The sequence below is a fragment of the Sitodiplosis mosellana genome, unplaced genomic scaffold (assembly GCF_009176505.1).
Source record: "Sitodiplosis mosellana isolate CC-2019 unplaced genomic scaffold, AAFC_SMos_1.0 Smas_scaffold_6197, whole genome shotgun sequence".
NCBI lineage: Eukaryota > Metazoa > Arthropoda > Insecta > Diptera > Cecidomyiidae > Sitodiplosis > Sitodiplosis mosellana.
In genome coordinates, this window is record NW_022601438.1 from 3,852,578 (window position 1) to 3,877,981 (window position 25,404).

The window sequence follows — 25,404 nt, forward strand, 5'->3', positions numbered from 1 at the left end:
GAACTTGATGATTATTAAGATTGAATGTTGATAAATTATCAGGATTCGATCTTGATAACTTCCAAACGATATTATTAAGATTCATCCGGTAACGTTATTATTTGAATATAGTTAATAACCTGATAAAAAGTTGATAGCGTTATTAAGATTTATCGGTATTATGATCGGATCTCAATAATTTCTCAAAATTATTAGGATGGTTATTAAGATACGAATATGGCACAGCTATATTCAAAGTAATAAGTATTTCGAAATAGAGAAAGAGAGAGAGAGAGAGAGAGATATTGGAATTGGAATCTCATTATTTTAAAATCGATTCTCGTATGGAAAATTGAAATAAACTGTCGTCGTCAGTTTGGCAGTTTCCGTTTGATTGAAAGTGCAATTATTTGCCATGGACGCCACGTGTTTGTTTGACTATTTTCGCACGACTTTTGAATCAATGGAACGCTTGAAATGGCATAAAACCATCAACAGAGAAAAACCAACAGTCAAATGTGTTTCATGAGTATTTTCAGTATATTTTGAGTGTAGTTCCAGTTGTTTTTCTTTCTTTCTTGATATTTTGGCACTGGTTTGCGGTGCGCGCTTGATAACGTCCATGGTCGTGTGATTGTGTTCTATTTTTGTTCATTTGTTCTGCTTGTTTTTTTTTAAATTATAAAAAAATGTCCAATATATAATGTATATTACAGGAAAAAGTTTTCGGTATAAATGTTGGCACAGATAATATTTAGAATATAATAATTCGATTGACTTTACAAATATTCAGTAATAGTGTTTATGTAAAATAGGATAGTTTAATTAATTTTTTTTTTTGGATAAATTTACTGCAATCAAAACATCGAAACACGACAACAACATTTAGTTTCAGTTCAGTCAGTTTTATGCAAAAAGTCAATATGCACAGACACATTGGCGTCCGGTGCGAAATGTCAAGTGTGTACATTCAACAAGCGCAATCGAATCTCTCTGCTGTCTGAATCAACAGTTTTCGATGTGCGATGCGTGCTCGCACATGGATTCGTTATCATTTCGCCCGTTTCACTCACTTGATATTTGTCACACGGCTGCCATTGTAAAATAGTAGCAATAAGTCGTTTATTTATTTTTTTGGTGGGTGTAAGGTATACATAAATTGAAAAGGAAACGAAACAAACATTTAGACAAATAGATAACGCAATAAACGTACACACTGCTTCATATTTTGCTGAATGTTCGAATCAAATAAAGGAAATGAAGAGTTTTGGTTTCTTTCCATTTAAAAAAAAAACGTTGAAAGAGAGAACGAATAATGATCAAGGATGCACACATTTTGCACACCGATTTATTGATGTTTTTTTTCATTATCAGAGCAAACACATTTAGAGAAGACGCAAGATACTCACAACAACTGATTGAAAAGAAAATTTAATGAAAATAAAACAGGAACGGTGTGTGAGACACAGAGAGATAAAACAATAAATGGATACATATTATTATTATTTTGCTTCATTTGATAATAATGCAACCGATAGAACTCTTGTCGTCTTATATATATATATAGAAGTCAACGGGATTTTACCGAAACAGAAAGATAGAAGGAAAGAGAAGAAATAGATTTGTTTTGATCATTTTGTCGCGATTGAAAACGCAAGGATTTGATGTACGATCAAAATTATGGTATGAGAACGGAAAACAAAGAGCACTTTTGTTTACCACATACTGATTTCAGGCAATGTACTTAGGTAGTCACAAAGACAAAACGAACGGTCAATATAATAACATATTCGAATACCTTTCTCTGACATAATAAAAACAAACAAACAAAAACTGTCTCCTCAATTGATATACATTTCAAACTAATACAAAAACAAAAATTAGTGCTGATTTCATGTTTGTTCGGATGTGTGAGATAAACAAATGAAGGACGATTCCGTTTGTACTTACCTCAGCATAATGCTCTTCATTTTGTTGCAATAGATCAACGCAGAGCTCCGTCAAATGGATTAAGTCTTCAAGTTTCTTCGAAGGTGGCACAATGACATCGCCGCGTAAATCTTCTACAAATTCCCAAAGTAAGTGGCACCGATTGGAATAAGCAGAGAACGAGAAAGAGACACATACACAGAGAAAGAGATAGTGATAAAGAGTCATAAATCTCGAATAAGATATAATTTTTCCAAGTTTTCTTTCTTATCTTTCTTTCACTTGCTTCAACGAGTGAATGTATGAAATGATGAAAATTGAGCTTTAGCCGACGGAAACGTACCTTCGATTTTTGCTTCGGACGATAGCCGTGTGTAGTTAACTAATGCAGCAGTCTCTAAGCTCTTTTTAATCATAGAACGCACTTCTTCTGGCGGTACCGGTGTCACAATGTCTTTCATCAGAACACGTTCTAACAGTGATAGTGTGGCTTTCAACGAACCCTCGGGCCGACCAAATGGAAAACAGTACCTGAAATCACATGTTTGATTTGAATTTATAGATTTTTTTTCGAAATCGATCTTAGACTTTGAATTCGATTAGACGTAAATAATTATTATGATACTAGTAGATAATAAAGTTTTGTTTTCCAAACGCTTTCATTGCGAAAATCCTTCGTAAATGTATGAATTTACTGTTCATAGGAGCAGCGCTATTTACTTAAACTGAGAGAAATATGCGAGGCATGTGTACCTAAAATTGGTGATCTGATACTCAAGTAGAACGCGTAAACGTTCTTTGATCTTTTGGAAGCGTTCTTTTTCTTCGTGTGTTATGCTGCCGACACCATCTGGACGATTACCATGAACGTGACTGGCACAGAAGGCAAATGAATAGTGTATTAGCGTTGGATCGATCATTATGTGCTTTTCGGCACGATCGAGGAGATCAGCCAAGTAGCACAAATGTCGATAACAGCCTCGCACCCCGTATCGAGCACAGTATTCGTCGAGCACAAACAGTTGACCAGGACTAAACCAACCCAACGATGCATACGGATCGTTCAATCGATAATCCAATGTGAGATTTTGCAGAATGCGAAACAGATTCCCATGATCAAATGTGCATGGATCGGCGCTGATAAAGTCTTCCATGCCGTGTTTGCGTGCTTTGTCTGCGTCACCTTGAATTTTCGATATGGTTGAGTTTTTGTCCTGAGTCAACGGTGGTGTTGGTTTGAGCGATTGTCCCGTTGCACGGTACATTGCCATCACCCATAGGCTGCACTCATTTTCGTCATCACATGCAAATAAAATGCTATCGCCATCGCCGCGCACCGCATTGAAGAAATATCGGCCACCCTCCAAGTCCATTCCAACCATTAGATTGGCTACAGAAAAAGAAAACAACGAAAAAGAAATGAAGAGAAAAATAAAACAGAATAGAAATGAACCAATTGAGCTCGCTTCCTCTGTATGATGTCATTTCGATGCAGCAGAAATTATGCAAATCGGATTTACCGCTGGCTGGTTCAATGTAATCCACCGTAAAACCATCCATACTTGTCATTTCCGACGGTTCAGACTTCTTCTCTTTATAACTGCACATGGCAAATGTGTACTGTGACACTTGAACGAGTACAAAGTATCGCTTTTTCCATTTCTTCCACACCGATTTGCCTATCGCATATAAATGACCGCAGTGCTTCATATTCAACGGTTTGTCCATGCGACACGCAATCTTTATACGTAGATCTTGGTCCGGGTGATTTTTAACAACAGTCAGTCGATGCCATTCGGGTGCCTGCAACGAATCACAATTTTTCGTTTTTTGGGTTTATTAGAAACATTCAATTTTTTCCCCTCAAATTATCATGATTTCATGAAGGAAACACGAAAAGTTTCGCTTACTTTTGATGAGAGTGGCGTTGGTCGTAGAGCAATTTTGCCAATTTCTTTATCTTCGAGCGCAAGCATGCCCGGATTTTCCGTATACAGTTTCACTTTAACGACAGGCAACGGATGTGTTGTCGTAAAATCACCTTGTGTGTCCCACATTGGTTTGGATGCTTCAGCCTGATCAGTTTGCAGCTTTTCGCCATTTTCTACTTCCATGGTGCAGTAAACAATTCGATTTGGTGCTAGCGATTTCAAGCCTTTCACTTCCATGACCACCACTTCCAGCTGAAATGTTAGCACGACATCCATTTTTGTGAGTGTATTTTGGTCACCATCCGTCGAATCACCGTCACGTGCCAATGAACCTTGTGACCTTAGAATCATTTTTCTACGAAATAACAGGGAAAGAAAGCAACAAAAAGCGGTTCGGCATCAGTTTACCATGAACTTTCTCTCTATGTGTGTGTTGATTTGCTTTGATTCAACTTACAGAAACGATGGTGTACTGTGATTGTAGCGCTTGAGCTTTTGCATGCCGAATTTCGAATCTAATGATCCCTTTGAAACCGGTAACGATTCTAAGTTGGCCATCAACAAGTTAATCGATGCTTTTAACTCTTCAATGTACAGCGACTCCATTTCTTTGAGAACAAATTTCGGCATCAATTTTCGATTCTTTTCCATTTCACCGACACGTTGCATTCGTCCATCGAGCTCACGACGTATAGCCGCTGCTTGTTCATCAGCTGAATCCAACTGTATAAAAATAGACGGGTATTTTTTTTTTCGTAAGACGATTACCATTGGAGTGCCTTTAAATTTAAATGAGATTCTTCGGGATCATTGGTAATTACAAGAATTACATGATTCGGATGCATTATTAATTGAGAGAAAATGTTGTTTGTTTTTCTGTTGGTCTAAAAATACTTGCCATTAGTGCATTGAAAAGGATTTGATGTTCGAATTTTTTGACGCCTAAAATCTGCTGAAACATGTCGTACAGTTGATCTTTCGATAAAATGAGTTCGCTATTGAGTGGTTGTTGCATTCGTGACGGTCGTTTGGAGTCTTCGTCACCTGTTCCCTTCAGAATGCAATCGAATTTTGCCATCCATGATGTTAGCACCGTTTCTTTGCTGAGACCATCGATTTCTGGCAAGGACCTGTTTTGTGAAAAATGCATGGAAAGTGTCACCCAAAAATAAATGTCACACGACGTCAATCGGTATTTTTGATAGCACAAAAACGGCAACGACGACAACAGCAATAATATTTACCTGACACGTTTTTCGATATTATTTCGAAACACTTCGCGGAAATCATGCTGTGAACAAGCGCCCGATTCGACCATTTTGACAACGCGTTCGGACTTAAGAAACACATCGTGATACGATTGTACGGCATTTTGAAACGCTTCGTCGGCCATGATTGGTGTGTCACCCTTCAGAAAGGCGATAAATCTCGATGTGATTGTTTCGAGCTGGTGTCTGGTGATCTTAATTTGGCGTCGCGTCATGTCGGTCGGCTGTTTGGCGTTAAATGGATATGCTATGCAACGTGATACAAACACATACAGTTGGATACGTCGTTTTCGGTCTTCTTCTTCGCGTTCCTGCCGCTCTTGAATCTCGCCTTCATTTTTCTCGCTCACAACGGACGGAGACGGTGACGTTGGTCGTGGTAAGGAATTAACACGTGATGATCCGCTTGACTGCTGATTCACTTTGTCTTGTGATATACTAGAAGGCGATAGATTCCTAAATGGGTATGTTTTTGTTGGTTTGTTTTGTGGTTGTGGTTTTTGATGGGAATGGATTATATTATTTTAAATGATGTGGGTGGCGGGCGGGAAAAAAGGTATTTGATGAAATGAATGCGATCGATTAATTTTGATTTTGTTTAAAAAAATTTCACAAAGACCAGTGTCACTCAAGTGTTACGTGAGTCATTGCGAAAAGCGAATGAAATAAAGAGAAGTCAATTCAAGTGGGTTTTAAATGCAAGCCATGTAAAAGTGTGAAATGAATACGACTGAGCATTGGTGGTAAAATTGATTTTATGACATTCACTCTTACCTAGCCATTTTCTTATTCGTTACGTCTAAATTACCGCCACCCGTTGAATAGTCGGCACTGCTGCCAGAGGCACTTTGGTATGGCCGTTGATACACATCTCTATTATCATCGTGTTTCCCCGCTGCTGCGCTGCCATCTGGTCCCATTGCATGATGATGTCCCATACTTAGGTTCGTATGCGATTGCTGATTGCTAGCTAAATGTTGCGGTGTAACATGACCTGAGCTACCGCCAATACTACCGTAATCAGATGCTGATGAATTGTGATGGCCGTGCATTCCAATTCCAGAACTTGTGCTACCGCCAAAGTTATTTCCTGAATATGCGAAAATTTATATGGAAACACGAGAGAGTGAAAAATAATTCAAAGAATGTGCCATATTCAAATGATGTAGACGCTCTCAAGAGGAGCGAGAGAGTTTGTGTTGGTGGAATAGGGACATAGACCGAGATGAAGAGAAAATGAACGAAAAAAAAATAACCAACAACAAAAACTTACTAAGCGTGCTTGCGCTGCTAATGTTTCCACCAGCCAAAGTTGTCGATGATGTACCAATCGTTCCATGACTGCTTCCGCTACCACCAGCCGCATGCTTTGCTGGATGATGGCGATGATGATGATGATGATGCTGTTGAGAGTGTGCAAAATATGTGCGAAATTCGTTGGTGTCGATTAGTTTTCATCAAAATAGACACACACACGAAGTTCAGGCATGGTTAATGCGATTGCATATTGGATTGTTGGCATTCAGACAACTTGAATAAATTCTTTACGGTCTATCATTTTAAATGAACGTGCTCGCACATACGTACGTACGTCATAAATGATAGAGCGAATATTTTTTTTTCTGTTCGCCAAAAATCACGTACGCTCTCGGCGCGGCCCAATCATTTAATTGGAAAACTACTTACCCCGGTTTGCTCTTCATCACTTTCCTCTTCACTTGAGCTTGGATCGATCATTTTGACTAGGGAATGTGTTTATTTGACAGCAGCCAATTCTAATTTGTATGCGCCGATTTGCAAATCAAAAAGAACAAACAAACCGAAAAAAAAGAATTGGAGCCACACACACACCACCACCACAAGCCAATTCCTCTGTGCGTGATCGTCGTTGTCGTCGTTATTATCGTAGCGTGGTCTGTGTGTGTGTGCCTGTCACAGAAATTCTTTCGTCGTCGTTCGCACCACTCAATCACAAGCACATGGAATCCGCGTTGCGTTTTATAGTTTCTCTCGATGCGGTTCGATCAATTCTTCTTGCCAATAATTTTCTTCGGTTCTACTCTGTGTTGCGATGCGATTTTTCTTCTCACTGGTAGTTTTTCGTTTGCAGTCGTGGTCGCCTCAATTAGATTTTCACTTATGACACAAATATTTTCAATAAAAAATATATATTGCTTTTTTGGTTTTGATAGGCGTTGGTTATTTACTAGTTGTGTATCGACTACAATACTATATATTTAAAATATTATCGTGTGGTGCTTCACGCCGCCTATTTTTTTTTTCTCTTTGAATTTTTCTAGCACGTTTCTACTCTGTCTGTTTGTTCGCACTTTTCCCGTCTATTCTTTCCTTTTTTCTCTCTCTTTCTTCAAAATGTACACGAAAAAAGGAAAATCTCTACACAAACACACGCAAACGACTATATAAACAATTTAAATGGTAAGAAAAATATAACATGTTTGCATTATATCCATTCGATTTGCTCTGAAACTGTAGTATTATAGTAGCTGTTGCTGTTGTAGATTTTATTCTTTTTTTTCTGTTGCTGCTGAAAATCGACAAAAGACAAGAACATGAAAATGATTGCATTATTATTGATTTTATTTTCCTCTCTCTCTCTTTCTCTCTCTCTCGCTCTGGCACATTTTATTGTACAAATTCAACAAAGTGGCCAGCACACAAGGCCTAAGAAACAACAACAACAACAATAGAACAAATAAAAATAAAATAAAACAGTAGTTCAGCGTTGTTCATAAGAAAATGCAATATTCGTTGACCAATGCTGGCCCCGGATATACAATGTATGTATGTAGTGCGAGCGCTCAACAATGATTTTTGATGAAAACATTTATAATTAATTCCACTTTGCGTTGTTCGCTGTTCAGCCAACGAAGCATTTTCAATAATTTTTGCTAGTTGCCGATTTCTTCTTCGTTTTTTTCTTTTCATTTTGTGTTCAAGTTGCGCGCTCGTTTCACTGAAGGACGACGAGTAAATTGTATTTTCCGATTTAGTCTGAAATAAGTGTGGAAAAAAAACAGCAAGTTTCGCTTCTCAATTCTCGGTGTCACTTGAACTGGAAATCAGAGAAATGCGTACGATTTTCGAATAATCGCACACGATGCGCGTTCGCTGACTCCTTCTTTCTCTATTTCTCTCACTGTGTGTCTGTCTTTTTCACTATCTCACACTCTATTTCGACCAATCACGACAAAAGAGTATATATCGAATGTACGACACAATTTTTTTTCTCTTCGAAATCGGATGCAGTGCACATCAGTGGACCATACTGTGATTGGCAATTGATGCGTGCACCACGTTAAAAAGATAAGAATGTTTTTTATTCGCCCATAAAAGTCCCATAAGTGATCATATTACTTAGAAGTGAATTGAAGCTCTCCGTCTCTCTCTCTCTCTCTCTCTCTCTCTCTCTCTCTCTCTCTATTCCCCACTCCTTGCTCTCTGTCGTTCCGTTGTGCTCTTTGAATTATTTGTTTTAATGGAATTCAGTCCCACTTGTTTTTTACAGTTCACTGCCTTTGCTAAAATCATTCGTCCTCATCTATCTATATATACACACCATTTTATACGAACTGTGTGGTGGATGGTGGTTGGTGGATATATACACTATATATTCAATACACACAAAAACATAAATTCGAAATAATTTTGTTTGCTCAATGGAAATGCATTGGCTGTCGTGCGATTCGATTCGATTCGATTCGTTTCGATAAAATTATCGTTTCGCCGAATTTGCAACGACTTATTTTTATACCAATCGCTTTTCGATAATTAGAAGTAAGTCGTGTACACGTTTATTCATTCATTCGAATTTTTCGGTTGCCATAATTTATACATGTCATTTGATTTGCTATTGCCAAGTGACTGCGAGCAACAGCAGCAGCAACAGCACCGAGTGAATGAACATTGGTACGAGGGGAGGTTGGGAGGTTGAGGGTTGGAAGTTGAAAGCAACACATTATCATAAGATTTAATTGTGTTCGTGCTTCAATTTCGTATCATGGTTGATTGTTATTGTTCATCTTTTGTGTGTGTGAAAAAGTGTTTGTGTGTTGCCTTGTTGCAACTAAAGATGAACTGTGAGCTAGATGAAAGCCGAACGGACGAAAAAAGAGGAAAAAGAACAACTGTACACACAAAGAGAGAAAAAAAAATGAACGAATAAAAATCACAGCTATCACTAAACTAAAACACCAAATATGTCATTCAAGATAAATGCTTTCTTATGAGTCGACGATAAAAATGGACGAGAATAAGCGGGGAAAGGAGAAAAAGCGAAGAAAAAAGTCGAAACAGACGAGAACGAGAGAGTGAGGTGAACAACGAACCAGCGATAGAATGAAAACTAGTCAAAGAAAATTGCGAAAATCGACGGAAGCAAATAATTCCATGTTTTATATCGTCAATAAAAACAATATTACACGACGACCTCCAATAAACCCTCATATAAATACATATACAGTATACGTATTTCATGCTTTTACATTTGCTCGTTCTCTCTCTCTCTCGCTCTTTCGTTACATAATGCACGTGCATGTGGATTTGTACACGTCGGTGCGGACAGCAGCAACACACACAAACTGCTCGCGGAAGAATATTCGATTAATTCACTTCCGAATCATCGTCACCCAAAACGAAATCCACCGAAATGTTAAAGGAGCAATTGAATGAGCGACCAGCTTTACAGGAAACAGAAACAAAGAGCCAGAGAACGGAGAAAAGTGGCGAGGAAGCGAGCGAGTGAGCGAACGAGCCGAAAAAAAGTTAGGAATAAGCAAAACAGACAGGGCACATTCATTAATTATTATTTGAACATTCCATTAATTTTTACTTTTTGTCAATGTGTGTGTGTGCGTGTTTTCACTGTGCTTCACTGTCGTCGTCGTCGTCATCGTCGTGTCACAGTTTGGTCATTTGTGTTGGAGAAACGAAGGGACAAAAAAAACGAATTATTCTACATATTTTCCGTATTACTCCCTTGATGAACGGAGATTCGTCAGAATGGAACCGACGGGTGGAAGCGACAGTTCGAACTTCTGGCCCTCTATCGACTTGATTTTGAAGCATTCTGTCATATTCAATACACGACACTTGACAGCCATTGACAGTTCATGTTGTACACATTGTTTACAAAACAAGATAGCAACTAGTGAAAATTAACTGATTTTCAGGACTGAAATCAATGAGTTATAAAAGGGGCAGCAAATTTCAAATGTATTCAGATTTATTTTAAATAACTTATTTAAACGTAAAAATCGCATAGCGGTCACCAAATCGAATATAATAGAAATTATAGCCAAACAAATGAAAGAACGTATTACTCAAAAAAAAGCCGATGTTAGTTCTCAAAAACAGTTGTAGAGGGCCAGAATGATGAACATACATTTCTATAGTTTCAGTACAGAAATACGGAATTGCTTCCACCCGTCGAATGGAACCAGATCCGAAATGGAAATGAACAGAGAAAACAAAATCAAAAAAAGTGTATAACGAAAATGAGAAATAAAAAAATGGAATGAAAACACTTTGCATAATATTCACATTTTCATGTTTCAACCGAACAGTGTCTCTAGCTCTCTTTTATTTTCAGACATGATATCTTAATCCCTCATTCACGGTGTGATTTCGAACATTCTTACGCAAGAGAGAGAGAGAGAGAGAAAAAAATCGAGAGAATTATTTTTGCGAATAAAGCGAAAAACCTTGTGCCATCATCATCATCATCGAGTTATGCGATGAAATGGAGGCAAAATCCGAAATATATGTGATAATCCTCGGGCGAGCCAGAAACTGTCAGCCAGCAAGACACAGCCACCCAGCTAGGAAAATTGCTTCTTAATAATGTCAACGCAATCGAATTAAACTCTCCCTCTATCCCACGCGAAAAACGACCAAAATCAAAGGTATTTATGCTTTTTGCATGAGTGGCTTGAATTTAAATCAATTTCGGGCGGCAAATACATTTTCTCTCATTCTCTACGCACCCGCCTGTGTCTATATATGTATATCTTGTGAAATGCTCCGCGAAAAAAAAACTGCTTTCAAAGTATCGCTTTGATATTGATAATTTAATTAAAATGCTTGTAGCCGCTTCAATGATGCTCTCCACTTTAATATAGATAGATAGAAAAGCATTCAGGAAAACTAATCATTTTCCATCGATGCCAACCACCCCGAACCGACAGAGATAGTTATTTGTAGCGACAATTTTACAAGCGCACAAAAGCTTACACGGAATGAACAACATTTACGATCGAAATTGCGGAGTGAATTCGTAAAATGCGGACTACTCTGCAGTAAAAACGTGCTTGTGATGATTCGAACTTTGGAAGAACGAATGTCTTTTTTCGGTTGTTGCTGTTGTTGTTGTTGTTGTTGAATTGAGCGAATTCAATTCAACGTTCTAAATTGGTTGTCATTGTAAGTCGTTGAAGCTTTCGTTCCGTTTAAAACAATTTAACAACATTTTTATTGGTGCAAGCGTGCCATTGCTTGCAATTGTAGATTTATAAATGCGATTACCGGGGAGAACATTTCAGCGCACAAGCGAGCAAGCATGCGAGCGCATGAATTCATCATGATTTAAATTCCGTGCAACCAAAGTCTTGTTGCAATCTAATGAATTTATTAATCTGATTTATTCGAAGCAAATGAAAACCGTTGCATTTAATTTTTATCCGCTTACACACGATTTTGTGAATCGGTTCTGGGTTCTTTTTTTCTCGCCCTTTCTCTCTCACTTTCACGGTTTGTGTCTCAACATTTGTTCATTCTCGGAAAATTCGGCGAAGCATTTCGAATCATTGTACGATTATAGACGATTTGCATATGGTCACACGCAAAAGGTGGTCTCGCGAGCGCTCGTCCATTGCCAATCGCCTACATACAAGAGAGCAGAGAAAAACACAACAGGCAACAATGAGAGAACAATAAGCCATAAGATATGCATAACAAGTGAACGATTGAGCTCTTTTTTCCCTCGTTGCGTGTGCTGCAGTCAATTCTCGCAGCCATTCCTATTACATGTATTGTTTTCTCTCTCTCTCTCTCTCTCTCTCTCTCTCTCTCTCTCTCTCTCTTCCTATTTAAATTTAGTGTTGGATTGAGAGTCAATGTGCTGCACATTGGCAACAGGATACACTCTATTAATTCATTATTATATTGAAATAAACGATGATGTGATGGGGCAAAGTGTGTAAGCCATCGGGTGGTGTATGTGGTAGCTGGGTTGTTCGTCGCTTGTTTGTGCGCTTTGCTGAGGTCAAGCGATGGCCCATTCATTCGGTTGCTCACTCGCTCGATCCTACGCTCAATCTTTCCATGGCATGGTAGCGACTCGCGTTAAAAATTTAAACAAGCGAGAAATTAAAATAAAATTAAATGAATTGAAAACATGTAAATTGTTTTAAGCAAATGCGTTTAGTCGCCCAGAGAACGAAAACAAGAGAGGGAGAGAGGGCATATAGGCCAGCGGAATCATGGAAGCGGTCGTTGTGATTATAGGTTTGAATTGTAATTGCATTCGCATGGTGGATATTGGCATAATTAAAATCAAAATGTGTAACATGGCGCTGAGTGCGGGCCAATGTGTATGGAAATTGTGAATGCATTGAAATAGAAAAACCGCGCGCGCAAATAATAACAGGAAATTTGATGAAATATCAAATTTTCTACCGTTACATTCGTGACGAAAGAATGACACTCGTACACACGATTTGCTCGAATGTACGATGCAGAGATTTTGCACCTTTTTTTCGCTATCGCTTGGCTGATTCATTATTTTTGAATGTGCCAATCAAAAGGGTTCCAAATGAAACCGTACAACGTTGACGAAATTTTTTTGTCGAAGACAGAGAGAGAGAGAGAGAGAGCGAAAAAAAGAGGAACGAGCAAAAACCTAATCTAATTCATTTAAATGGTATAGAAGAAAAAGAAAAACACACAAATTTCCCCATACACGGTACAACACACACTAGACAGCCCACTGTTTGTGGATTGAACACTTGCGCGCTTACATTGTGTAGTGAGTTGACATATCAATGTTGCGCTCGTCTCGGGTCGAATGCGTGTACGTCAGATGGGTTGTCGCGTGTCGCTTGCTCCCCATGTGTATGTGTGTGAGTGTTTGTTTGTCCGTATGTGTTGGTGTGTTGATTATCGCATTTGTGGTGGTTTTTCCGCACACATGCGTTTTTCCCTTTTAAATTGTCCCAATGCATTTCGACCGTGTGTGTCTATATGTTTATGTATATTTATATCTTTCTGTCTCTTTCGCTCACGCTTTCACTAAATTGAGAATGAGACAAATTTTAAGTAGCAAATGTCTCTGTTCAGAAAACAGAACACAGAAAAAAACGAGTACGGAATGTCGAGAACTGTGTGTCGGCTACATGCTTTCGCTATATGTGTTTGGCCCCATGGTGGCTTTCTGTCAATTTCGTTTTCATTTCATCTCCATCATGTGTCGCATTTCAGACCGAATGAACAAACGGGCAAACCAATGAACAGCACAATGAGCGCGCAACACTTCAAGTTAAATGAAAATGAGAGACATGAAACTATCATTAGTGGCCATCCATTGAAATGATGTGTGGAATTGCTGCTTTTTTTCCTTCTTCATATTATTATTGTGGCTGTTGTTGTTGTTGCTTTCGCTCCGAGTATTCGAGTGAATGGGCCGAATGGCAGGATTAGGAAGATGAATCAACAGCAGCAGTAGCAACAACAACAACAACAACAAAAGAAATAAATTGCGCCTGTGCATACTCGGTCGATAGGTGTGTGTGAAACATCAATCTAAGACAATCCACACACACACACACACACTAGCCGTAGCATGAGCGAGAAAAAAAATTGAAAATTAAAAAATCATTTCAATTTCATGTTCATAAAAAAATGGAGGATTATTGTGCTCGAGCGCTTCAATTACGACTTCAATCATTTGCTGGACACGAATTTGGCGTGTAAATAATTTATGAATGACATATCGTATCAATCGGATGTAGGGCGAATAAGCGAAAAAAAAAGCAGCAAATTTTTGGCATACCAATCGCACACGTCATTTTCTCCATTGGTCTAGGACCAATTCTCGAATCCATTTACTGCCAAAAGCACAGTAAAATGACACCATAATCATTGCTAAATTGCTTTTGACCTGCATACACATTTGCATTCGCACAAACTCGTTGAAACACACACTCACTCGAACTCGTACACACACATAGATCGGCAGATAGGCACAGCAACACACGCATACACACATTGGTTTTGCACAAACGATACTTTGTTCGCCCTCCGTGCGACACATACAAATCAAACGATCAAGACAGCAACCGTTGTTGTTGTTTTGTGGATGACTCGGCAGGGAACTTGACAGTTTGACTGCAATTCGAATATTTCCACTCATGGGCACCAAATTCGATATGTTCAATTTTGAATTTCAATGTTGTTTTTCGTTTTCATTTTCGTTGGTTGTTGTTTTTTTTGTTGCTTCCAATGAATTTTTCATAGAATACCACTCGTTCGTTGTCCTCAGATCGTGCACTAAAATTAACATTTTTTTCAATGCGATTCTCGGTCGAGCAGAGCATTTCCATTCGGCCTCAACCATCAACTCAAATAGCGCAATCACAATGAAATAACCGTTCCGTGTGCGAGCTTTGAACGTAGCTTTATGTGATTTAATCAATGTCGCACATTGTGTATACACATTCACTTGCACGACAACGACAATGTTGTCGTCTTTTTTCCGTCGTCGTCGTCGTCGTTGTCGTTGACGAACGAATGGCAAAGAAGTGAGAGAGACAGACAGACAGAGAGAGAGAGAGAGACTGAGACAGAAAAAAATGTGATAAATGCTTTATTCAACCTTCATTCAATTGTTGACAACTTTCCGCGCGCGCACATACACACACAATTCGTGGACCGAAATAAAAAAGAAACACTCATATTATTGACAGTTCGCATTTCATTTATGGAAATGGAAAAATGTACTGTGTGTGAATGGGCGAATGGTGAGTGTGAGACGGAGCGAGAGTGTCTCTGGAACAAAAGGGGATATTTATTGAGAAAATCATACGGTGCAAACATCCAAATGAATTTCGGATAAACTTTCGAGTTTGAGCAATATTCATTTTTATTTTCTGTACGTTTCGTTCGTTTGCTCCATGGGATATTCCAGTTACGATACGTGTGACATTCATAAGATAAGTAATTTGAAGGTAAAAGCGAGCGAGCAAACGAAAACGATGAAAATTGAAACGAAGAAAGAATGAAAGAGCTTACGCCGCTTATGACTAGTCGTTTGTCATCCAATTCAATCGAAGAAATAAATCGATCAATTCATCAACAATTTCAGTTCGTTCTCTTTTTTTCCATTCGTTTCCTTTTCCCGTTTTCAACCTGAAGCAAATCACTTGTGTGTACTACATTCGAATCGAATATTGACATGGGGTGGTTTCGGGCTGCAAATTTTTATGAATCGAAATAAAACGAAAGGAAAAGGCAATCTTCATCGGCCAACAAACGTACACATAGTCTTGTATATAAATGTGTGATTTTCGAATTTACACTGGCAATCGCAGAGCTTCCAATGAAATGAGAATGTGAGCGGAAAAAAGCGCTATTTTTTCGTTGCTCTCTTTTCGTATCGTCTTTTTTGATATCAATTTGCACCCTCATGTCTTTTTTTCACATTCATTGATGACTTCGATTTTCCCGTAATATACTACACATGAACAACAACAGCAACAGCAGCAACAGCAACTCGCCAACCTTCGGACAAATTACTCTACTCAACAGCAACAGTAACAGTAACAGCAGCAGTAGCATTATTTTCGTCATTCGGTTTTACAAAAATAGCGACGTGAGAAAATGTATTCAACGAAAAAGCGACGAAGACGAGAGAGAAAAACACACAACAACGGAGTAAAATGTAAAAGCAAAAATAAAAAACGAAATGCAAAAGACCACAAATGTGTATAAATCCATAGTTGAAAGTTATTCTCTCTCTCTCGGTCTGTCTCTTTCTTTCTGTCACACACAAACGCCCCTCGTAAGCGAAATATCGTATGCTTTGCAAGCCTTTTGCAGGCTCACGCTTTATTTCGAAGGCTAAACGACACTTTGGAATGTTATTTATAGTGGTAATTTTTTTTCCATATTCACTGGATAAAATCAGTCCGCAACATTTATTTGCAAATTTTCACCAAATTGATTCGATTTGCCTTGGCATTTCTGTTCGTTTTCGTTTTTTTTTTCTCTTGCATTTATGACACACTCTCTTCAATAATTGATCAATCTCCCGTTTCTACATTTTTTCTTGCTCTTTTCATGTCCCACAAAATGACTTTACTCTGTACCACATTTCGCCATTTCATTTCCGTTTTTAATTTAAAACTAATGCACTTATTAATTCATGCTGCTACTGTTGCTGACGATGACGACGACGAAGACGTCGTCCACGATGATAATTCGTTTATATTTTCATTTGAATGGGCTTTTAACTTTTTGGTTACCGTCAAAGATATTTCATACATTCTATTTGGTATTTCTTCTCCTTGCTGATGTTGTTCTCTTTTCGCTGGTAATGTTGCGACGGTCATTTCAATTCATCACATTGACTGATGCACAGTGCTCTTGTTTTGAAAATATATCGTGTGCTTTCGATGGTGAGTTTTAGAAGGGGGATTAGTTGAAAAAAAGGCTACTAAAATTCTGCGTGTGTGGCGCTTTCTTTTTCGCATTCAACCAATGTTCTTTGGTGAATTTATGACTCAATTCCAATTCGTGACGTGAACAAAGCAAATAATTTACCAATTTCTTGTGCTTTTTCGCTCTTTCTCTCTCTCTCTCTCTCTCTCTCTCTCTTTCTCTCTCTCTGTCTCTATCTCTCTCTCTCCCTCTCTCTGTACTTTTTCTGCTCGGGCTTATTCATTGCCTTGGGGTGAAATTGAAATCCCTTTGCATGTAAACACTTAATTCAATTTAAAAACATTTTTTTTCTTTTTCTCTCTCTCCAAATGTTTCACTTGAGCTCGGCGAATTCGCCCTGCATTCATATTTCCAAATGCGCGACATGGCATCGAATTGAATTGAATTTTCCCATTGTTCATGTATGTTTTTGTTTATTCGCGCTGTGTACTAGTATTTTGTGCTCTCTTTTTTTCTCGCAAAGTAAGCAATTTTCATTTCTCTATCATTTTCTTCTCGTATTTTTCATTTGGTACTGTGTACTAAATTCTTCTGTTGTGATATTTTTCATTCGTTTTTTTTCTTTCGTTTGTCTACTAATACTACTACTTCTTCTTCTTATTCATTTGGTGCTGTGTGCCGTTTTGCTGTCGGTTCGAAACGGAAAATTACCTAACGGGAACCAACATACAAATATTATTTACAGTGTGTTGTTTTTCTCTTTCTCTCTCTCTCTCTCTCTCTCTCTCGCTCTCTGTCTGTTTTTGGGGTATATCGAAATGTCGGTAACGTTTTCGTCAAACAATCTATGATATATGTATACTTTCTATATAGATTCGTTTTCATTCACTTCAACGTTTGTTCAAACACTTTTTTATTTTAATATGCTCTTGATGTTGTTGTTACTTTTCTTTTTCTTTTCTTTGGTTGTTAGTTCAATTATTTTCACATACACACACCTTTCTCCACTTTGCCTAGTTTCGGGCTTGTTTTCTTTTTCCTTCTTCTTGTGGTTGTTGTTTAAGTTTTATCGCAATATAAATTCTATATAACAAACGCTCTTATTTAATTAATGAAATGTGTTAACGTGTATATGAAAGAGAGTGTGGCTCAGTTGAAGGCGCGTTCTTATCAAACCAACATTATTCCTATGACTGACTGACAAACATCGAAAACAACGTATATTTTTCCACTTTGAAACATTTCTCCACGACGACGACGACGACAACGACGTGTGTGCATGTGTGTGTGTGTGTGTGTGTTTGTATTTTTTACATTTACAAATGGAAAAAGCATCGACTTTGCGTGTGCTTTTCCATGCATACCATATAGAAGTAAAAAAATGTAATTCTTATTACTTTATTACCTACTTATTACAGTAATAAGATTGTAATAAATATTTTATTACTTTTGGTGCAAAAGAAAATCGCAAAAAAAGTTTCATGTAAAAAATATGTCAGACGAAAAAATGTTGAAAAAAAATGTGTCTTGCAAAATTTGACATGATTTTTGTATGAAACTTTTAACAAAGGAATAAGATGCGTAATAAGTAATAAGTCCATCTTATTACAGTAATAAAATGAAAGTAATAACTAATAAGTAACTTATTACTTTACTTCTATAGCATACCATATTTCACGTTGACTATTTGTGTTCTCTCTCTCTCTCTCTCTCTCTCTCTCTCTCTGTGTGTGTGTGTGTGTGTGTGTATGTGTGCGTATATCTGTGTAGAGGTTTGCTCTCGTGCGCGTGTGTATACATGTGCCTTTTTCCACATAGCCATTGAATGGATGAACGCACGAGCGAGTGGTGCGACCATACAAATGATTTTCCCATTTTAGCACCGTTCTTCGTATTTTCGTTGGAAAAAAGTGTACGTGCCATAAGAGTGTTTTATAAGTGGCATTCAATGAATTTGGCTGAATGCTTTGCTCTAGCCTGTACGGAATGCTTTTGCAATTTTATATATGGAACTTTCCTTCGTTAGATTACAGTAAAAGAAGAAAAACCACGGTTTATAACCATGCTTTTCTAGAAACTGACGACATTTTTCTTTCAAAAATAACTCGGGAAATTTGTAAAGATGAATAGGATACCGCAATGTGTTTTTTTTTTTGGTGAACACAATTTTGCTGAAGGAAACGATTTCATTTTCGAGAGAGCGAGTGCGACAGAGAGAGAAAGGAAAAGAAAGTGTATGTTAGCCAGTCTAATCTGCATACAATGTATTTGATGTAATCATTCGGTGGATGTGTTTGTACGACTTGTAATATTTTGGATGATGAATAGGGGACACACTGTCCACATTGACTTCAAATGTGCGCGTTGAGCGTGTGTGCGTGTTTGTGTGTTGCGTTTGCCTATGTGTGTGTGTGTGTGTGTGTGTGTGTGTGTGTGTGTATGTGTGATTTTTGTCTTGAGCTTGCGTAGAGAGATCGCTTTGAATGCACCCGATTCACCAGCTATTTGTATCCCCATAAGCACGTCGGGTGAATTGGGTATTGATTGGCTATTCCCGTTGGATTTTCTAGCTTTTTGAAAACAATTAATTAACCAGCGATTAAACCCAAATCCCATGTAATTTATTCCATTTTAGTTGGTTGCGAAAAGCAAAAGTTTTTTGCCAAAATGACTAGACGAGATAGATTGCATATTTTGTGATATGATTGAATTGAGTCTGATGAATGATGCGCCTTTTACTTTTGCTTGTCATTTACATTGTTCCGGTCGCATGTGGATTATTCGCTATTTTTGTGTCTTCTGCTTCGGCTACGGCTGCTGTATATGATGTATTTGCCTTGCAAATCATTGTATGGTCGCTATTGTGATCTTTCATGCTCAATTGATTTAGTATTCAATGAACTTTACGGGTCTTAGCGTTTAAATAATGCTCAATACACCGCCAGCTCAGCTATAGACATGAAGCATACCGTGCAAAAGACTATTCACATTTGCCACAAGTAAAGGCAAAGTAACAACACATACTTCTTGTCGTCTTTTTTTGGTGTGTATCCTTTCTCGTACACATCGTATGTGCGCTCTATGCTCACTCCTTTCGTTCATCCGATCGAATGATGGCGTTGAATGACGGCTTGAGGTGGAAAAATGGTAATACAACGTTGTATTGGTATTTATAAATACAATATCAATGTGATCGGAATACACAATTCATATGCTACCACTTTGACGTCATGGTCCAAGTCATTGGGAGACAGCGAGAAAGGGAGGGAGAGAGAGAGAACAAAAACGGAAAGCGTCAAAGTGCATTTAGGGGGTGTTCGGAACCTATACCATATATATTGTACCTATGTATATATTCAGTTCAGTAAATGGATATCACTATTTTGTTTCGCAGCTTTTAACCACTCACCCAATATTTTCCAGTCACCTGAGCCAAACACACATATACACACATAAACCACATTGAAACGGGAAAAAAGTGGATTTGTTAAGCATGATTATGCTCTGAAAATAGGATTCAGAGCATATTTACCGAATACAAGCACATGCAATCCCAAATGGCCATTTCTTCTATAACTCGACTTTCGTGTTAAAACCATCGAACATCGTGGCAGTAAATCAATCCGTTATTATCGTACGCGTATCGCATAACCCATCAAGCCATACACCATCGTCCAAAATCGTTGCTCATAATGAAAACGGCAGCATGAGAAATGCTGTAGAGGTGCAAACTGAATGAATTAGACGAGCCATGAGCGAAAACCCAAATGAACAATTTGACACTCGGCATTTTTGGTAGTTGTTGTTGGTTTTTATCGACACGGTTTTTTTTTTTAAGTGAAATGTATCCGCTTTGTTGACCCATATTCATGCTAATCGAACATCTCTTCCTCTCTCTCTCTCTCTCTCTCTCTCTCTCTCTCTCTCTTGCTCTGATAAGACAATTATGTGGGTCAATCTACCACTGTTTCTAATGGGTCATACAAGAATGCCAAATATTCCAAAGGCAAATAAAACGATTCAAATATTGTTTTCCCAGCAAAATGACACGTTGAAATCGTTGAATCGACCGATCGGCTGTGAAAGAACAAGCCAACGAATAAATGGACAAGAAGGAAAAAAAACGGCATGGGATGCTTTGAGTTAGGTCGTTGTTCTTGTCGGAAAATGTGGGTGCAATGAACATGTTTAATTACATTTCAAAGTTGAAACATTGAACCGACACTCGATTGACTTGAAGCCGAATATTTGTAAAGAAAAAACCGCGAAAAAAAGAACAGAAAGAGAAATTAATGGAAATATTGCAATCGAATGGAGAAGTCAATTTGATTGGTTAGTGCAATTACACAATATACATAATCAGCATACATATATCAGTCATCTATGGAAAGTCATATCGAGTGCGTGTGTGTATGTGTGAATGTATGTGTGTTTGAGACATATAGCGAAGTTGCGACCTCATTCAGGAGATTCAATATGAATTAAATATTTCAGTGAACTGAACAAAAAAAAATATTTCGGAAGTTTATGAGAGAGCACGAAAACTTCAACTCTTTCAATATATGCATCAGCCATCACACACGATCGAAATGTGATGCGAAGGAACGAACGAACGAACGAACGAACGAACGAGCGAGCGAGTTATTTAAACATACAGCACATTCTATTTGGAAAGTATTTTGGATTACAAATCGCCTGCTGAAAATTGCTTTGAAAGAATGTTTCGCTCATTTTCAACGGAGATTTGCAAACAAACCAATAACAAAACGAAAAAAAAAAAACAAGAGAAAAGAAGTGGAGAACCGAAGCAGAATACAGAGAGGCAATGTAGAAGGAGAAGGAGTAGAAGAAGAAGACGACGACGACGATGACGAAATGGAATATAGAGAAACAGCAGAGGTCACAAAGGGAGATGCGGAAAACAAGAAGCACGCAAAGTCAAGAGTGAGAATGTGTGTTTGGGGCAAAAGACAAAAAGGAACAGAAAAAACGACGAAGAAGAGATGTGAGACAAAAACAATGTAATGGAAAAAGGAAGCAAAAAAAGGAAAGAAGCAAAAAAATAAAGTTATATGCGGCACACACACAGGAGCCGAGGGTGTTTCGACAAGTACCCCACGTACGAAGGGCCATTGTTTGCATAGCATAGTGTGCCGAAGAGCAAAGTAATATGACACAATCGCACAATGTAAGAAAAATAACTAAGCAAGTAATCTTGAACCACTTAACAGGGTTGCAGTTTCTCTGTGAAGTCGGCTGCTCTCTCTCTCTCTCTCTCTTTCGCTCTTGGTCGCGCGCGCGAGATAGTCAACACACTCATGTATCGTAGAGGAATGATGCTGCTGATGATGATGCTAATGCTGGGGTGTGAGCTTTTTGATACAATCTAATAAAAAAGCATCACTAAAGGCATCAGAAACGATTCGAAATGACAGGCAACAGCGATTCGAGTCGCCGAGGACAGAACTGAACAGAACAGAACCGAAAGTCGAGAAAAAGAAGAGAAAAGAAAAATTATCCGTAGCGGGATATGTGCTTGAAAAATACACAATGGGCATTAGCGTTCTCTTAATATGTTGTGCCTGTTCGCGCTATGGCACACATCTCTCCACGAAACATTCTTTCCGAAAGCCGAGCAGTCGATGATGTGCTTTCGAATGCGAATGCGAGAGAAGACGAGGGAGAGCGAGAGCATTGCGATCGATATTCCTTTTTGTGTGCGTATGCCAGTATATGTGTGTGTGTGTGAATTGACGGTAAAGCGCAACCATTACATAACCTTTCATAGCAATATGTAAAATGTGAGCGACAAAAAGCAACAAAAATGTATATTTTGTATGCGAATGAGATTCACAGCACAGCACAACACAGCTCAGCATATCATAGCAGGAGCAAAGCAGAGCAGAATAGAGCGGAACTGTGTTGAGCTGGGCCCATGACTGCAAATCGTATTGGATATTGTGTGTGATGTATGATTTGCAGTATGTTCGTTCAAATACTGTGGTGTTATCGCACAGGGAGAAAGAGTTGAAAGCGTGGCGGAGCACAGAAACGAAGTCATCATCAAACCGAACACAGGAAAGCAAGTGGATCGACTGTATCATGAATTTCGCATATACACGATTCAAAATCGGTTTGTTTTTTAATCATATTTGCAACCGAGAAGAATTGGGCATGAAAAGTGCGTGATGGCTGGTGGCGACTCATCACACTTCACATACACACACCGAGAGAGAGAGAGAGAGAGAGAGAGAGAGAGAGAGAGAGGGACGCATACGTAAGTAATCGCCGAGAGCGCGCGCGAGACCGAGGCGCAAGTATTTTTAATTTATGTACGGTTGATGGAAGTCCATTTCGTGATTGAACGCGTGCCTTGCATGACGTGTGTGCGTGTGGTTATGCGACAAACTAAACCAAATGGATGAATGAGAAATTGAGTGAGTCGTAGACTAGACGAGAGCGAAAGAACCACAGCACCAGCAATTGTATGACCGCATACTTCAATAAACGCACATCATCCCCCCATTCAAAAGCGGGCTTCAATTTCACAAAACAGGCCAAAAACATTATTGCCGCTCAAGCTCGCTCAAACTAATGCCTGTTCACTCACTCACGATATGTATTTTAAACGCCAAATTAACGCTTGAAACGGTTCGCAAACAACAACAACATCATCATCAGCAGCAGCAGCAGCAGCAGCAACAACAACAACAACAACAAGAGCAACAACACAAGAAACTGTGCACGAGTGGACGTATGAATAAAAATATTTTTTATAACAACTATAATCATAATTGAGCCGCGTCCAGTGTGAGAGAGTATCCGAAACCATGCGATCCAAAATCATTTCCAAACACGAACCAATAATAAAACAATAGCAAACAAACGATAAATAAAAGCACGAACAAACATTTTTTAGGATCACCATCGAAAGACAACAAAAAATACCGCTTGTTTTTCCTTATACTTCGCCTCACTCTCCCCGCATTCTCAATCAATTATACGCAGAATTATTATTGTACATGTTATTAATTTATTAATACCTACCTGAGGCCAATCATATTTATTTCTATTTTTTGAATTACCCTTTTTCAAGCAATAGACACTAAAATTATAACATTTACGGTAATAATGGAATTACACACCATACGAACAAAAAAAACAACCACCATCGTATAAAGAATAACATAAAAATTGATGAACAAGGTATTATGATGTATAGATAGATATGTATGACACATCTTGGCACGAGCCAGGCACAAACATCAACTACATAAAATGTCTTGATTAAATATATATCATAAATATATGTCTAAATCCGAATGTACTCTTTTCCATCAGTCAACAAATTTATGGAAATTGTTGATAGCGCATCGAAAAGCCAATGCCACTTGTAACTTGATGCCATTGAGAATTGGTGCGGTGGGTGTATATGTGTAAGTCTGTTCGTTGAAATTGTTGATATCAAAATCAAATCAAATCATAAACCTCATCAAATGTTATTACCAAGAGCTTCTCATCAAATAACAAATTTGTACGTGTAAAGTATATAATCCCACCATGACTATATTTCAGGCACTTGTTTAATAACTGACTTTTCGATATTGTTTTTGTTTTAAATAACCTTCATCAAAAATAGTTTAACGCGCTCGTAAAATAAATGATGATATTTCGCTGATCGAAATGTGACTTCCATAACATTCGACCGAATATTTATTGTATCATTCGATTTTATTTCAGAACTTATAAATTGTTGAGGTGAGTTGCGGTTGAAACAGAACGAAAAAAAAGACACCGGAAACTTTCAATAAAAAGGTGAAATGTTTGTTATGAAACGATCAAACGGATTATTCGATTGGAATTCATTAATTGACCAGGTGATTCTGAAGTTTTTCCATTGAACAATCGATTGTTTCTCGCTATACGACTGAATAATGAATAAGAGTGAAAAAGATCTTGAGCTAAAGAGCTAATTTTTTTTCTAAATAAAAATCCAATCAAATATTTTATTGAAACAATTTCAGTGAAATAAATTTTTATTATACTATATTTTCTCTCATTTTGCTTTAATCTCCGACTAATCCATCGTACAATATCGTTTATTATTCAGCTTGAAGCTGAACAATGAGTACATTACATACACATACACGCTCATTCAAAGATGAATTATGTGCCATTGATAAAGTGGCAAGTCCCAAAATAATATGGAATCATCAACGAAACATTGATATCATCATCGTACTTAATCATTTTTTTGACTTGTGTTAAGCGAGTGAGTGTGTGTGAAAGAATATAAATGTTCTCACCCAAATAATGACTGTATTTATTTGATTAATTTTTTGAGGATTAAATCTAAATTGTGTAATAACACTTTGCTCTAAAAAAATAGATTAATGATCATTCAATTGATGAAATTGCGAGTGTTTTTGAACGAGTTTTTTTCTTCAGTAAATCATCAAAAGAAGAATAAAACCGTCTACGAAGAGATAATAAAACCGTTTAACACCAGATGGCGCAACACATTTCTGTATTGAATGATCCATAAATGCATTTATAATCAATGGAAATCGAATTGTCATGTTATTTACTTGAGCATGAGCTTATGTTATTGAAATGATTATGGC

The 25,404-nt window shown here is 37.9% G+C and overlaps 1 protein-coding gene across 1 annotated transcript in view; it reads right to left on the reverse strand.

Annotated features, from left to right (window-relative positions):
• LOC129577309 (calcium-dependent secretion activator) overlaps positions 1 to 17,961 on the reverse strand; it is a gene marked incomplete in the record, with an annotated part of 26,844 nt that extends 8,883 nt beyond the window's left edge. The window contains 12 exon segments of the mRNA XM_055464099.1: positions 1,930 to 2,042; positions 2,252 to 2,439; positions 2,662 to 3,298; positions 3,429 to 3,711; positions 3,819 to 4,194; positions 4,297 to 4,562; positions 4,738 to 4,969; positions 5,084 to 5,563; positions 5,882 to 6,197; positions 6,381 to 6,510; positions 6,794 to 7,652; positions 17,773 to 17,961. Of these exon segments, the coding sequence (XP_055320074.1) occupies positions 1,930 to 2,042; positions 2,252 to 2,439; positions 2,662 to 3,298; positions 3,429 to 3,711; positions 3,819 to 4,194; positions 4,297 to 4,562; positions 4,738 to 4,969; positions 5,084 to 5,563; positions 5,882 to 6,197; positions 6,381 to 6,510; positions 6,794 to 6,844 (3,072 nt within the window).
• Between the last annotated feature and the right edge of the window lie 7,443 nt (positions 17,962 to 25,404).